Here is a 15844-nt window from a genome sequence, read left to right as displayed (position 1 = left end):
AGCAGTGTTTGGTGATGTGGTTCGATTGCCAATAAATGGGTGTGCAGGGCATTTTGAGAGGAAGTTTGGTGTCCCACCTCAGTTATTTATAGCTACTGTTCTGGTCCTCTATCATACTTACCCCTCCCCTGCCAAAACCTTTGGTACCAAAGGGTGTCTTCATTGGCACTGGGTAACTAAGTGTGAACAACTGAACCAGGGCCTTAATTTCAGAGTGGGGGAAGGGTGGAGGGATGCACAGTGGATTGTGACCTGTACTATTGAAGATAGGAGTAATATATATCTAAGTATTATTTGAAAAGATCAAGATTAGTCAGGCGTTTTCAGCAATAAATGCAGCTGTTGTTGCTTGATGGCATTTCACAATGTCTAGTTACTGGCCAGAATCAGTAACAACTGTGGCAGCAGGGTGGACATAATGTGCCGAGTCTTGGGTGGATTTGTCATTATTTAATCTGTGTTATAATCTCATGCCATATAATAGGAAATAATCTGTGGCTTGTATTTGCCCAAATAAGATTTCTGTGTCTACTGAAACCTGGAAATTTCAGCAAAATGCTGATTGTTGTTGGAGCCAGGGTTATATTATGATTTAATGACTTTTCTTGGCTTCATTGGATGACCTGGCCTAGAAAAACATTTTGAAGTAATAAAGCGTCTGTTTGGCTCCAAACTAATGAGAGAAGCATTGCTCTTTGCATAAACTGTTCTTTAGGAAAAGCCATGGAGACCTACTAATAAACCTTATTAAATAGCTTAAGCAAGATTGAAGGAAACAGAAAACAAAGAAACTATTCCCTTCCATGTGAAGTGAGTACATTAAAAAAAAAAAAAAAAGGCAAGCCTCCCCTCCATGTGACTTGCAGCCTGCTGCACTTCAGTTACGTCGCCTCTGAGCGATGTTAAAGTGCAGCTCAGTTTAATGAAGGAGTGGATAGGACAAATCAAGGCTAGAGACAATTTACAGCAGGGACTGGGTAAGTAACTGCAGCTGCAGATAAACGCTTACTGATATTGTGCAAATGTTGTAATGCCTAGCTTGTAGCATTTGAAAGAATACTCAGAATTCCCATTTTTTGTGGTTCCTTCTCTGTTTTATTTAATTTGCAAGTGTTGGTGGTACATAGTATGAAACAGATTAATGCATAATACTGATAAAGAATTTAATTTTATTTTTCAGACTTTCTACAACAAAACAAATAACTTTCCTTATTTTCTTGTACTTGTTTTAAATTCTTTGCCATGTAAGTAACTGCTTTGTCTATTTTAATGCAGTGCTCAAAATAATTTCAGTGGGAGTTAGCTGATAGTTTCTGCTGCCTTCCTGTTATTTTGATTATTTTTTCTACTGTTTAGGGAGAGGGGAGAGCAGCTTGTACTCTGAACCTCCTTGGTACAGTATTTTCAGATTTCCAGAATCCAACTCTGAAAAATTCCCAGCATCAACTTGTTCCAAAAATTCATTCATTTGTCCTAGTAGGATATGTTTTCAACTGTTTGCTTTTGTTTTTTCTGCCTTTTTATAAAGATTTGTATGTGTTCTTATACTGAGTTGCTATAGTTGGATATAAAAAGTGCTGTTTTAAATTTTTGTGTGTATAAATTTGTGTAAATATATTGTCAATGTACAAGATAGTGAAATATGATGACAGCTTTTGTGGTTGTTTAAGACTTCCAGGCATTTGATTTTGATATGTTTTTGTCTCTAGCAATTGGAATGGACCTTGCAGTTGCTATGATGCAGTTATGAAATAGGATTGCAGTCTTAGTCAAATAGTAATTTACAGAATGGCTGTTTTAGCATTTCAGTGCCTGCCATTTGGGCATTTGAAACTCAGTGCATAGACAAAGAGCTGAGAATGGGTAATGATTAATGTAGACTACAGAGACCTGTACCAAAGCCTGATTTGAAACTTGGGAACTGTACAAGGAAAAGCAAACTCTTTTGTTGCTGGTAGTGCATTAAAGAAAATATTTTTAATGTTTAGGGTCTTGCCTTATAGGGTGTGTCATCCTTTTGCATCATCTCACAGGGAAGAGTATTTTAGATATCATAGCCTGTCGTGATATTTACTGTCTGGATTAATCAGGATGTGTTATCTTTTGCAGATAATCACTCCATTTAGGAGGCTAATATTGTGTGCTGAGAACAGAAAAGAAATGGAGGACTGGATAAGCTCTCTGAAGTCCGTTCAGTCCAGAGAACACTATGAGGTAAGCTGACATCCCTCTTGGTGCAACCTGTTCTGACTCAACAGATCAAGCAGGATATGGAACTGGAGTAGTGTGAAAAGCGTGTCTAATGTCAGAGTGAAGCTTTACCTTAAGAACTTCACAAAATGAGAGCTTATTATCACACTTGGATTTAGAATTTCGGAGGGAGAGCAGGCTAAAGACCCTTTGGAAAATCCTTTTGGGGGAGCATTTCGCTGTCATCCCCTGTAATATGGAACCGTGCGTAATGTCAGTCACCGTAGCTGTGTTCTGTACTTGCAAATTTGTCTTAACTTCTCCTTTACTAGACCGCACAGTTTAATGTGGAACATTTCTCAGGGATGCATAACTGGTACGCCTGCTCCCACGCCCGACCCACCTTCTGTAACGTGTGCAGAGAGAGCCTCTCTGGAGTCACTTCTCACGGCCTGTCTTGTGAAGGTAAAATAATGATTGCTTCCCTTGGTTATCATGCTATGTGTGTAGACAGATGGCTGCAAGTTCAGCATGAGTAATGATCCTGAAAATGAGTAACAAAAGAGCCCGTAGGGAGAAAACTCTACATGAGAGTGACCCTCTTCCGGACAGAGGGACTGCTAATGATCTGCCTCACCTTCCTGTTGCTCCAGGTGCCTTTTTCAGTGTTCAGAATAGAACACTTCTCTTTGTTGCAGCAGCTGGAGTGTACAGGGTGGAGGATTCACAAGAAAAGGATTTATCTGATTTGCACATCAAAAATGTGGAACCAAATAGTCTTACTAGTTTGCAGAATCAGCATTTCTCTGAAAAAAAAGTTGTGATGGTATTTTCTGCCCCAAGTCTAAAAGCATTCTTAACACTGAACAAAGTGTTATGACCCTTTGCCCTCCAGTTCTTGTTTTCTCTATTGCTGCTGCCTGATCCTGCAGTACGCACTGATTTACAGCTTTAAAAATTCTCTCATGCTGTGAGGGGGTAGAGATGTAGATGACTGCATTTGATGGTTCAACAGGGGAAATCCAGCACAAAGAAAAAGGAAGTGTGGCTAAAACTTAAGCATTTAGCTAGAAATTATATTTAATTTACAAATGATTACAATATGCCTGAAACAGCTTATTTTTTAATTCCTGCAAGTTCTGTGGAAAAGTGTAACAAGTCTGCTTGTGTTAGGAGACAGGAGAAAATAAAGCATCTGTGTGACCCTATGAGATATATGAGATGTAGAGATATTTAATTACTAAAATAGCTGACTACCCAGAAAAGAGTTACAGTTACACCATTGATAGTTTGATTTCTTTGGATGTATGTAACCCAACAGCAAGTGCATTTCTGTTATTGATGCTGTTATAATACTTGAGGATAATATGTATTAAGGAAATCTTACAAAGGGAACATTAACCCATTGTCCTAAATTGTCCATGCTTTTAATGTAACTAATGGTGCAGTTGCCAAGGAACAGGACAAACCTGTTTTGTAGAAATTAGAAGTATCATGGTTACTTCCAGCCTCTCTGGTGTATGTTTCCCACTGTGAATAAGTCCTTTGGATAGTTTAAAGGCAATTATGATATTCTCAATGTCTGATATTGACAGATGGAAGTATCATGTGCTTCACTAAAATGCAGTTGTATTGCCTCTGTGTACAAATACAGTTATGTTTGCTCAGGCAAAGGAAAGGAATGACTTTCATAAAGAATTTATCCATTCCTAAGTTAATATTATAGCTACTTTAAAAGGGTAATTTATTGAAAATTGTCAATGTTAATGTATGTAGCTTGCTGTTTTATGTTTTTTCAGTGTCTAATTTTGCATCTAAATATATTTTTAATATACAGGGTGTTGGCATTAACTTTACATTAGGGAAGTTCCCATAATTTCCAGATTTGGAGCTTGCCACCTTTCTGTATAACTAATGACTAACTAATGCTACATTTATCCACATTTATGATGCCAGTTTTTAAAATTAGCTTGTGAAAGTGACTTGGATTTCCTTTTGCTGTTCCACAGTTTCATAATCAAGTATGATCTGGACTGTTTTATATGTAGATACTGTGATATTCTTTTGTCTATTAATAAGTCTACCTCCTCTAACTTCTTAGCTTCTATTTTATATCTATTTTCTTCTTTTTAAATAAAATAAGATCTTTAGTTATATATCTAATCTAAATCATTTGACATTTGAGTCTTTTACTGTAATACTTTATACTTTCTCTGCAATTATGTGTACATGTTAAAACAAATCATCCTTAATTTCTTCATCTAAAAATGTATTTTTGTTTGATACTTGCTTCTGCTGTGTGCACTTTTAATGCATTTAATCATCTACTTTTTTCTGTATCTTACCTGTATTAGCAGTCTGTAGTTTGAGAGGACAATCTGGAAAGTTTGGAGTCTTAACATTCCCCAGACTTGTTCTGTACTGCTTTTCCCCATTACATAATTTAAAAAACCTGTTTAAATATTCATGCCTGGCTTTTCAGCACTGCTTTATACTGGGAATCCATTTATATGTATACAAAATTCAATTATTTGTGTGATCATTGATCCCAGGCTACTCTATAATGCCTTGTATTGAAAAGCATGAGAGGTCTTTCAAGAGATAATTGAGCTCTTCCTCCTGTTAGTGGGTTGGGTTACTGTCACACCAAGTTGTCTTGAAAGTAGCTTAGAGTCTTTGGGGTCTGATTCTTGGGGTCTGATTCTTAACTATAGGTAAAAATAAACCCCATTGCTGATATCTTGCAGCTTTTGATAGTTTATTTGTCATATTTTATTATCTTAATATTGCTGTAATATTTTATTATCTTAAAATTGCTGTTTTCACGCACAACTGCTTTTTTTAAAGTCTGACCACAAATCAAGCCACATTTCTTTTGGAGGTGATGGGTGACTTTTTCTTCAGCTCACCTTCCATCCCAGCAGCAAATGTTGGCCAAATTAATTGCAGGCCACCCTGAAAACACTCTAAGACTTGTGGAAACCAGTGTAGAAAAAGATGATGGGTTAATACCTTTGCTAGGTAAAAGACTAGTGTGAACTTGCGCCTTTTTAGAAGTCAAAGAACTGATATGTATATCAATCTGAAGATGTAAGTTATAACAAACCAGGCTTCATTCTTGCTGCTGCTCAACAAGCAATTGACTTCTAAAAAAATTAATTAGACTCTCCTTTGAGATGCAATGCTGTTCTTCCAACAGGTTCTTTCTTTTGTCTTCTCAAAATATAATCTACTTTTCCAATGTTGTCTCTGTGTTGTGTTGCTCTAGCTAGAGGACTGATCTCTGCAATGTTCATCCAGTCTTTACCTGGACACAGTAATTATGGTCTCTGTGCCTTGCTTTAGGAATTATTCCAAATCAGCTGAATCAAGAAAGGGTTTTGGTTCTTATACTCCTCAGAGTTTAGCTTCAATATGGAATGTTTAGGCAAAGAAGCTTAAAGGATGATATATCATTATCTGCAGAAACTCTTCCAGAGCTCTATAACCTCAGTTACTCTGCATCAGTACTGCGTTTCTATCTAAGTCATTGCCAGTGGAATACTGCGTTTATGATTGTTCTCAGAAATTTATTTTTTCATGTAGCATTTTGTTTATCATGACAGGCTCTTGATTGTTGAATATCAAGTATAGCTAATAAGTGGGAGAAACCTCTCTCTTAAACTGCATTCTCCTGTGATGAATCGCACAATGTTGTAAGAACACTTTTGGATGATGAAGTCAATCAGTAAGAAAATACTGGGATTAAATTACCTCTGCAAATGCACTTTGTGCACTTTGTCTCTTTCCATTATGATTGTGGGGTTTTACCCACAAAACCCTGTTGTTCTTACCCATTGCCCAGGGAATTGTATGGGCACTACTTGCACAGTCATTGCCTCTGATACTTTTGCCATATTTTCTGCACAGTCTGGAGAGTGAATAGTGAATGAAGTGGCAAGAAAGGGAAGGGATCTTTGTTGTTAAAAAATGAAGAAGTAGTAGAAAACAGTTCTGTGACTTTATATCACATGTACCCTTCTGTGATGCCGGGGAAAACATTTAAATAAGATTTTTGATCAAATCAGTAGTTGTGCATTCTTTATAACCAGCAACCTGTATCAGGGAAATGCTGTTTTCTATCACTGCAAAAATCAGTTGAAGCTGTTCTGAAGTCCCTGATGGTTTGAAGATATACAATATTGAAAAAAAGTGTTAATTGTAGTAGTAGTAGTACTGGGCACAACGAAAACAACAACTTCTTCTTCTTCTTCTTCTTTTATTATTATTATTATTATTATTATTATTATTACTATTACTATTACTATTACTATTACTATTACTATTACTATTACTATTACTATTACTATTACTATTATTATTTTTAAAGGCCGGGAAGAAATTAATATTGATGGCTGAAAAGCCATATTACAGTAGCTTTCGGTCAGTAAGGCAAGTACCTGTTAAAAATTATTATGAAGCAGAGTATGGCACAACTCTATACTTATTGAGAACCATCCATTACATGCAGTGACTGAAGGTCCTGTTCTCTAAAAGTGCAGGGTCGTACAACCAACAACTGCACAGCTGCATTCAGAAACTATATTGCAATGTTAAGCTTCCTGAGTAACTTAATTTTTTTTGTATTTTAGCTTTCATTGGCAAAATAATGGCAGTTGATGTCTAGCCATATGTCTGCATATTTTCCAAAAGATTTCAGGTATCAGACTGATTCATGAATGGGATTCAGTGTAATCTGAGACAAAAAAAGTTAGGTCATAGTGGTAACTAATATTGAGGTTGGATTCAAAGTTCTCTTTTCTTTGCCTGCAAGTTGCATCTGTGTCTTAAGTTTATTGTTGTTGGTAATATTTAATGTTTAGACTAACATAAACTTTTGTTTCATGATACTGAGATTGCAGGGGGTATGACCCAAAGAGTCTGATCTGAAATTTGGTTGGTAGGTTATTTGTAGTACTTACGAAGCAAGCATTACTTGTCATTTGCCATGTATAGGGTGGCTTGCTGCAGCTCTTCAGAGCCTGGGATTGATTTTGTCCTTGCCTTATTGAAAAAGAAGCTGGATTCCTAAGACCAAGTTCAATCGTAGCTCAGTAGGGTTTGAACATTCTATTACTTTGTAATTTGTAATTTTCTATTCCCCCTCATGCCTGATCTGTTGTATTTTGATCTGTGTGACACAGCAAGTGCTTATCATTAATGAGTAAGGAGCTGAATTCAGTGGCATACCTTCTCTGAAACATGCAAATGGTGAAAACTGCTCATGGTCCATCACTTGAAAATACAGCCTTTATTTCTGTGCTTCTGTGGGAGCTGGCTTAATTAGATGTTTGGAACCAGCTCAGGTTGGCAAACATACAATGTGATACTGAGCTGTTTAGGAAAAGTGAGCCAACCCTGTTAGTTGACAGTTACGGGGTATTTGAATGCTTTGAGTCTGTGTTGGTCTTGCTCCAACAAATCCGTAACTTTCTTAGGTTGGGGATCATTGAACTATTTGAGTGAGTCCATAGGAGTACTGTGGAGATGATCAGAAGGCTGAGAGAGTTGGGATTGTTCAGCCTGGAAAAAAGATGGCTTTAGAGTGATGTAATTGCAGCCTTCTAGTACCTGGAGGGAGCCTGCAAGAAAGATGGAGAGAGACTTTTTACAATGACATGTAGGGACAGGACAAGGGGAAATGGCTTCAAACTGAGAGTAGGTTGTGATTAGATAGTAGGAAAAATTCTTTACTGTGATGATGGTGAGACACTGATTGTCCAGAGAAGTCATGAGCACTGCATCCCTGAGCTCAGCACCCCAAGACCAGGCTGGATGGAGTGCTGAGCAACCTGGTCTAGTAAAAGATGTCACAGTCTACAGCAGGAACTAACTGATCTTTAAATGTCTCTTTCAACCCAAATATTTCTATGATTATATGAATGCTGCTTTTTGAAATGACTGGGAGAGTTACTATACAAGCAGTGAAACTTCTTTGTTTTCTTTCCTTCTCTTTCTTTCTAGAAAGTAAGAAAGTGAGAGCTGAGCACTTACTTTCACACATCTCCCAGAACAGTAAGGATTGGTCTCAAACTCAGATGTTGCTTACATAGTCTCAATTCACTTTTTAAATTGATCTGGCAATGGATCAGTGGAATTAAAATGGAAAATTTATTATTCACAAGACATTTTGTACCATAGCTTAATGTTTTTTAATGGTAGATAAGCGATGGGCCAAAGCCTGGATAATTTCCTGTCAAATATTTGTTTGAAAAGAGACTACTACTTCTGATCTACTGGCTAGTTCTCATAAACCTTTAATGGTCTTTGCCAAAATAATTTTTATAATGCACTCTAAATAGAATTACATCATGCACTTCCAGTAGAAGAAATACCCATGGTTTGGGTGCGTCAGTCTGTTTCGTCTAATATGGTATCATTAGCTAGGCATATTAATTGAGTTGAACAAAATTCAAATAGTTGTTAGGGTGTCAGAATGTCTGCCTAATTACACACTTGTGCTGGATATTCCAATTAGCTGGCTTTTAATAAAGAATGCAGTAAAAAGTAAGGTTCTTCCTGCTGTGATATAGGCTCTTGGAAAATTTTGTAATCCCCAATATCCTGAATAAAAATATCACCACATAAACCCTTCATTTTCTCATGTTCTGAGAAAAATAGGCCCAGCATGGTGCCCCAAATGCATCTTTTGAGCAAAGAAACAGAGCTCCTGATTCAAAATACTTTTGTAAAACAGTCTCCCATGACTTCCTGAAAATTTAAGTCAGATATCTGAGTCATGTTACTGGAGAAATGGAAAAGACAAACCCATAGTTAAAGATATATTGTACCATGTACCTGAAAAAATGGGGACCAGTGTAAGTTTCAGGGCACATTTAGCATGGGCTATAGCTAAGCAGTTAAACCTGGTTTAGAGAGTTAAAGCTGGAGTGATTATGAACTGAATTTTCTTTTAATTGTTTTCTGTCATGTGTGCAATGCTAAGTGATATGTACTTGGCTATTTTATGGGATATCCATGTTTAATTTTTTAAAAGGTGTGTATCACTGAAATACAGCAAATAACACAGGATATATGTGTTTATCTGTTTCTTGCAGTGTGTAAGTTTAAAGCACATAAAAGATGTGCTGTCCGAGCAACAAATAACTGCAAATGGACTACATTAGCCTCAATTGGAAAAGACATCATTGAAGATGAAGATGGTGTAAGTACTATTCATATTTATAGTATTTTCCAAAGCTGTTTCTTCTTTAGGAAAAACAAAAAAAGCCCAACCACAGAAATATTCCTATGTGACCCATTGAAGTAAATGGTAGGTGGCTATTTTCCTGAACACCGTTCAAAGATTAACGTGGTATTTAGAGCAAAAGTTGCATTCCTATCTCACAAGACAAGTCTAGCAACTGTGGGCCCTAGATTGCAGATGTATGACAAGGTTTTAAAGGCCACATGTAGAGAAACTCTGCAGCTGGAGAATTGCTCCCAGAAGTTCCTACTGCTCTTAAGCAAAGGTGGTATTTTGCACTGTTACCATGCTGTTTTGGGAATGTATTTTTTGTCCTCTTTCCCTGGATCAGTTTCCCAGGAGACCCATTTGGAATTCACTGAACTGGGAGGGGATTTTGGTGATGAAAGCAGGAATTTTAAAATTAGCAGGAGAAACAACAAAAGCCTTTGAGAGGTTGATTGTGATAAATGGACTATTTTTACAAACACAGCTGTGTATGGACCACTGGTGTGAAGCTTCTTCTTAGAAGGCTGATACTAAGTTGAACACATGAGTGTCCTGAGTTGCCCATGGTATTAATGGGACAAAGAGTGCACTGAGTAAAGCTTTGCACTGCATTTGGGACTGCTTTAGAGAGCCATGACTTACCAGCCATGGTGAGTGGGTAAGTGAAGCGACAGAAGAATTCTGCTGTCCTGCCTATTTTAATGAATTTTAGGTATTTTTAATTGGTTTGTGTCATGTATTCAACATAACAGAGTGGGAACTTGTTTGTATGGCAGAGTCTCTGGACTTAACTGCCCCATTGTGTTATGGTTTATTGCTACCATGAGTGAGACAGGTCTCCCTTCTTCAGGTGTCATGTTTTCTACCTAGCATGTGGAACACCAGAGTGGTCCATTCATTGCAGTTGCCTTCTGAGCATCAGTGTCCCTTATCCTGTCTGACCAGCATACCTGCTTCTTTGATGAAAGAATACAGCTCTGAGAAATAGTTTAAATCCACCTGTATTTGAGAGACAAAAGCCTTTAATTTCTCTTTCTGGGTCCTTAACTCTCATGCCTCGTTCTCCACAGATAGCGATGCCTCACCAGTGGTTAGAAGGAAACCTGCCCGTCAGTGCCAAATGCGCCGTCTGTGACAAGACTTGTGGCAGTGTTCTACGCCTGCAGGATTGGAAGTGCCTTTGGTGTAAAGCTATGGTAGGTGTGCTGAGCCACATCCAAGCATCTCACTGCTTGCCATTATTTTTGCTCTGTTGTTCCACAACCTGCTTTTGGATTAAGTAGTAGCAGGAATCTTCTGCAAACTCAGATCTCTCTGTAGCATTTAGAATTTCTGATGACTGTCCTACTTGCACAATCAATTTTAAATACACCCACAGATGCAGTTTTTCTTTAATAGGTGTTGTCATCTCCAATGTGTTTTCTCTGCTTTCTTCTAGCTGTTAACTCAATGTTCAGGTGCCTGTTCCTTATGCCTAATAATCATGTTACTTCCTTGTATTTTTTATTGTAGATATTGCTCTGTTTGTATTTTAATAATATATAATAGTCATATTTATTAATGTAGTAATGTATTTATTAGTGCAAAATCTTTACTTTCTCTTCTTCAGGGCAATCTGTATGTTGCTGATTGAAATTCTCTAACTCACTACTGCTGTTTCCCTAATATATAGTTTTCTCTTAATTGTATCAACTTGTCTAAAAATATGGGTTTCTTATGCAAGTTAGCAGTTTATTTATTGTTGAGGCTTCTGGCATATAGGTATCCAAGGCTCTGTGAATGAGCCATAGAAAATGATTGGCATCTCCAGAGGCGACTTGATATTTAGGTGAAATGCAGCCACCTCTGCATGTGCCTCTCTTTCCAATATCTGTGGAAAAGACCTTTGCAATATGGAGTTTATGCAACCCAACTTTGGGAGATGGGTGTGGCTTGGTAGGTGTGCTAACTTTAATGCGATTTGTCTTCCAGAATGGCCCCAATGGACCAGGCAGGTTCACAGCTATTGTTTAGCCTGCTTCCATCAGCACAGATGCTGGGAGCTTGCTTCTTCCTTCCTTGTGGATGGGGCAAGTCCATCCTTAGAAAGGATGATTCTTACCTCCTATAGGGGTAGCTGAAGATGAAATTCTCCAAAATAATGTTTTGTTGAATTAGTAATAAGGCTCTGTGGTTGAACATTTGGGTTTTTTTCCTAGTCTCACTTCTTTTCCTTCTACACCTAAATGTTAAATATGAGTCCATCTTTGTTACATAGATAACATAATACCAGTTAGTATCAAAATTACAGTTCAGGAAAATAATTTTTTGTTTCTTTTGTAGGTTCACACGGCCTGTAAAGATCTCTACCCTCGTAAATGTCCACTTGGCCAATGTAAGGTATCGATCATCCCTCCAACAGCACTAAACAGTATAGACTCCGATGGTACGTAGTACTGTGGTGTGTTCAGTGGTACCTCTGGAATTCCAGTGCCTGTTGAGATCCATGCAAATATTCAAGGCTAAAATCCTTCTGCTGAGCAGGTGAATGCAGTCTGCAAATTTAGAGAGAAGTATAATTTTCTGTGTAGGTTTTTAGAGAGTTATTCAACTGGCATGTTTTTAAAGCTGTCCCAGCAGAAATTTTCTTCCATTTTACTTATGACCCTTAGAAACATTTCAAGTGAATGATCAGAATCCTCAGATGAAGTGGGCTGATGCCAGCCTAGCATATACCACTCATTCTGTGAGTTCTCAAATTTTGGATAATTTTGTATTATGCAGAGATAAGTTAGCTGAACAGCTCAACAACTACTTTACCAGGCTTAAGAGAGGAATTGCTTCCATAGCTTCTCTGATTTATTTTTTTTTAAAGATAAGCAGTGTAAAAATCCTGCAACACACAGATAAAATCTAATAAATGCTCAAAACTAGAGCTGCTTTTTGGTGGTCCAGGATACAAACACATCAACAGTGGGAGACTGCACTTCAAGGCAGAGAGTGGATTTTAAAAAAAAGTATCACAAAATCTTAACTACTTTTATTTTATAGTTTGTGTCAATGGTAAAGTAGACCAATCCCATGAATGCAATTAAATGAATTTTGCTACATAAAGTTAGTAAAAGTGATTGTGTATGCTGTATATATTCACTCTGTTTATTTGCTTTGTGGTGTCTTAGACATCATGCTGTCATTTATTGCTCATGCTACAAAGATCGTTCAATATGTGAAATTAATTTTCTTGGCATTTAAATTAATTAATCAAACCTTATTTGAAATTAGACATTATGATAATGTGGAATTAAATTAGCATCCCTTAATGAAATTTTTTAATTTGTAGCTTTAGTATTTTTTTAGTAATTGAAAACAACATAATCATTTTAATAATGCTGGAGACAAATGTCAAAACCTGTACATGTGACGTCTGGTTTTGGAGAGTTGCTGGGAAACCATTACCTCCATGGACTGGTCATGTTAGTGACAACAGTGTCCATTAGTCCTTCTGAGTAAGGACCTTGTAGAGAGCCTGCTGTAATTAGTTAAGATCTGCACTGGCTTTAATAAGCTTTGAATCACAGCTGAAGATCTTCTGTTGTTCAGTGATTCTGTTATACTGAATAGTATAACCTCAGTCTGAAAAAAAGGCTCTTAGGTGAAGTCTCACCTGGGAGGAACTGAGTACAAGTGACTTTTAAAATCTGTGAGTACTCTTAAAAAGCTCAAACAGACATGAATGACCCTGTTCAACCCAGCAAAGTTAAAGCAAAATAAGATTGAAAACCAATCACTTGTAACTGAAATATATATTCAATTATGTGATAATAATCTGTGAAGATGAGACTTAAGTATTCTAAAAGGTTAATAGCAGTTGAAAAACAGTAAAGCTATTGTCTTCAGGATTTTACTAAATCTAGGCACTGAAAATACCAGAAACAAATAAACCAAAAAAGAACTGGTAAATCTTGTGTAATTATGTTTTCCTTGCAGGACTAATACTCAGTTTAGCATTTACATTATGCATGAAAAAATGTACTCCTTTTGTCCTTCATCCCTATCTTCCTCTTTCCCATGATTTCTTTTTGTGTTGTTCATATTAGGAAACCTTATTTATTTCATTCTTTCTAACTATGTTTACAGGTTTCTGGAAAGCCACATGCCCGCCATCCTGTGCCAGTCCTCTTTTAGTTTTTGTTAACTCAAAGAGTGGAGACAATCAGGGAGTAAAGTTTCTTCGTCGATTCAAACAGTCGTTAAATCCAGCTCAGGTCTTCGATTTAATGAATGGAGGACCTCACTTAGGGTAATGACCTTGGAAACCTTGAGCAAGCCTTTCCACAAGGGAATTAGGTGCAAAGTATAGTGGTGTGTTCCCCTTGCTTTATAGTGTTATATCCCCTTGTTGCTGTAATTCCATCACCAATATCTACTCTGACTTCCTAATTAAAATCTAAGAGGCAACAGAATTTCAAGATAAATTCCATTGTGTTTATAGGATAACATTTTCTTTCTAGAAAAGCTTGAAAATTCAAAACCAAAAGCTCTTGGCTAGCTTTGGCTTCTGTTAACCGATAAGGCTCAAAACTGATATAAATGTGCAGATGTTTTCCTGTATCACAGGAACTTTGATTTTGCCTTTATGCACAGTTGCTCAGGTGCTTATCTTCCATTTCACATGCATAATTCTGATATTCCTCTGACCTTTTTGTGTGTAGCTAAGAATAAGACTATTGTCTAAATATGCTCTGTACCTTTTAAAATTCTGAACACAAATGTCAGCGGGGGGTCTGCAGTGGTTAATGGACAAGTACATGAAAAATTTTTCACCTGAACAGTATGTCCAAAATATGGTTTATGCAACATATGGAAATCGTCAAGAAAATGACCATCCCAAAGAATTTGGAGCAAGAACACAATTAAAACCACCAGGAATTTCTCCCCAGAATCTAAGGGTTGATTATTGGAGAGGTAGTGATGAAATTTGCATAGTGGTGACCACAACTCAATCATCTTTGCACATTAATGAAGATTAAATTCATGCCCATATTTCTGTTGCCTAACTCAATTCCACTCAGATGTAGTGATATGGTTAAATGGCCTAATACTATCAGTTATAGCAACTAGAAGCACTAATTTTTGTACTCTTAAATATGCAGAACTATACTTAATGATAAAAGATAGATGGAGCAAATCCACAAAAATTCAGTTCAAGCAGTGTGTAAATAATATAATTGATTACACCTGTGGATTATAATAATTAGTACTGTGTTATGGACACATCATAACTCTGAGTTGTAATATTCTTTTCATTATAACCCTGATAATCTGAGGTGAATCCAAGTGACTTTTAGCTGGAATTTTCTACATGTAATTATAATGGCATATAACATTGGTCTTAATTGGTTAGACAGTGTTTGAAAGGAGGCAGTATGAAAAATATGTTTGCAAGTTCTCTTCCTTCATATAGTTCTGCCATGGCTGAGGTGGCTCACTTTGATTTTGCACAGAAATTACAGTTCTGTGCAATTGTCAGGTGCTTTTAAGTACTTCTCCCAGTTTCCAAGGAGAGATCCTTAGCAGGTATTTCATCAGGTTGCACTGATGTCTTCTTTTTTCTAGTTGATCTAAAAAGCAGAGGTGCATGCTATGAGACAGTGTATTGCTAGGGGTTTTCTCATTTTTCTCAGGATAGGATAAATTGCTCTGGTATCAACATTTTTTCCCCTTAAATGCCTGCTTCTTTTGTTCTGACTAGGTATGTGCCCATGGTATTCAAGTGACATTATTTTCTCTAGAAAAAATATAAATGTTTCAAAAATTTGTGATCTTGATATGTTACTTTTAAAAAATGGTTCAAAAATTATACATATTCTGGAAAATAACATGCATTAAAAAAAAAACAAATATCTTTGTTGTTAGTATTTTAAGAGTTTACACTTTCCAATTTTTTTTCTCTTTTTCTTTTTTTTTTTCAGTTTAAGTCCCTGTTATTTTTTACCTTTTGCCTGCTTCTTCACATCTCATTTCCTTTTCCTCTGTCTTACCTTTCTGCATCTTCTGTCTCTTTTGGCCTCATTTTCTGTACTGTCCAAGTGTTGTATTATGGAGGTGTTAAAAGCCAGAGAACAGGAGGAAGAGCAATAGGAAGTGAAAGAGTATATGGCTTTAAGGATATAATATTAAATACTTGTATTATTTGTCTTATGTTGTGATTACCTTCTGTTTAAGAACTGTTTAAATGTTCCTTACATTTAGTTAGCCCTGTGCCCACAAAAGCCCACTCATATTGTGGAGCATATCCTGTCATTGTGTCTTACCCTCTTCTCGTGAAAAATCCCCAGTGGTGCATTATGCTTCTGGCTGAAGTGAGAAGCATGGAGCAATTGCAATTTTATCACTTAAATTTGTTTTTTAAAAAATATTAATAAAATCAATAAAATCAGA

At 36.7% G+C, this 15844-nt stretch overlaps 1 protein-coding gene across 5 annotated transcripts in view; it reads left to right on the top strand.

The window, feature by feature from the left end:
* The window catches only part of DGKH (diacylglycerol kinase eta), a 156810-nt gene that overhangs the window by 94391 nt on the left and 46575 nt on the right, over positions 1-15844 (top strand). For 3 of the 5 annotated variants that reach the window (XM_063149365.1, XM_063149366.1, XM_063149367.1), the window contains 6 exons: positions 2110-2214; positions 2523-2655; positions 9288-9394; positions 10495-10620; positions 11747-11849; positions 13541-13703. In XM_063149365.1, the coding sequence (XP_063005435.1) occupies positions 2110-2214; positions 2523-2655; positions 9288-9394; positions 10495-10620; positions 11747-11849; positions 13541-13703 (737 nt within the window). Of the gene's footprint in view, positions 1-2109; positions 2215-2522; positions 2656-9287; positions 9395-10494; positions 10621-11746; positions 11850-13540; positions 13704-15844 lie in introns of those variants that run through there. The other 2 variants (XM_063149368.1, XM_063149369.1) reach the window with 2 other exon arrangements.

The sequence above is a fragment of the Melospiza melodia genome, chromosome 2 (assembly GCF_035770615.1).
Source record: "Melospiza melodia melodia isolate bMelMel2 chromosome 2, bMelMel2.pri, whole genome shotgun sequence".
NCBI lineage: Eukaryota > Metazoa > Chordata > Aves > Passeriformes > Passerellidae > Melospiza > Melospiza melodia.
The sequence above is the reverse complement of the archived record's forward strand: the minus strand, read 5'-3'. Positions and strand labels throughout refer to the sequence as shown.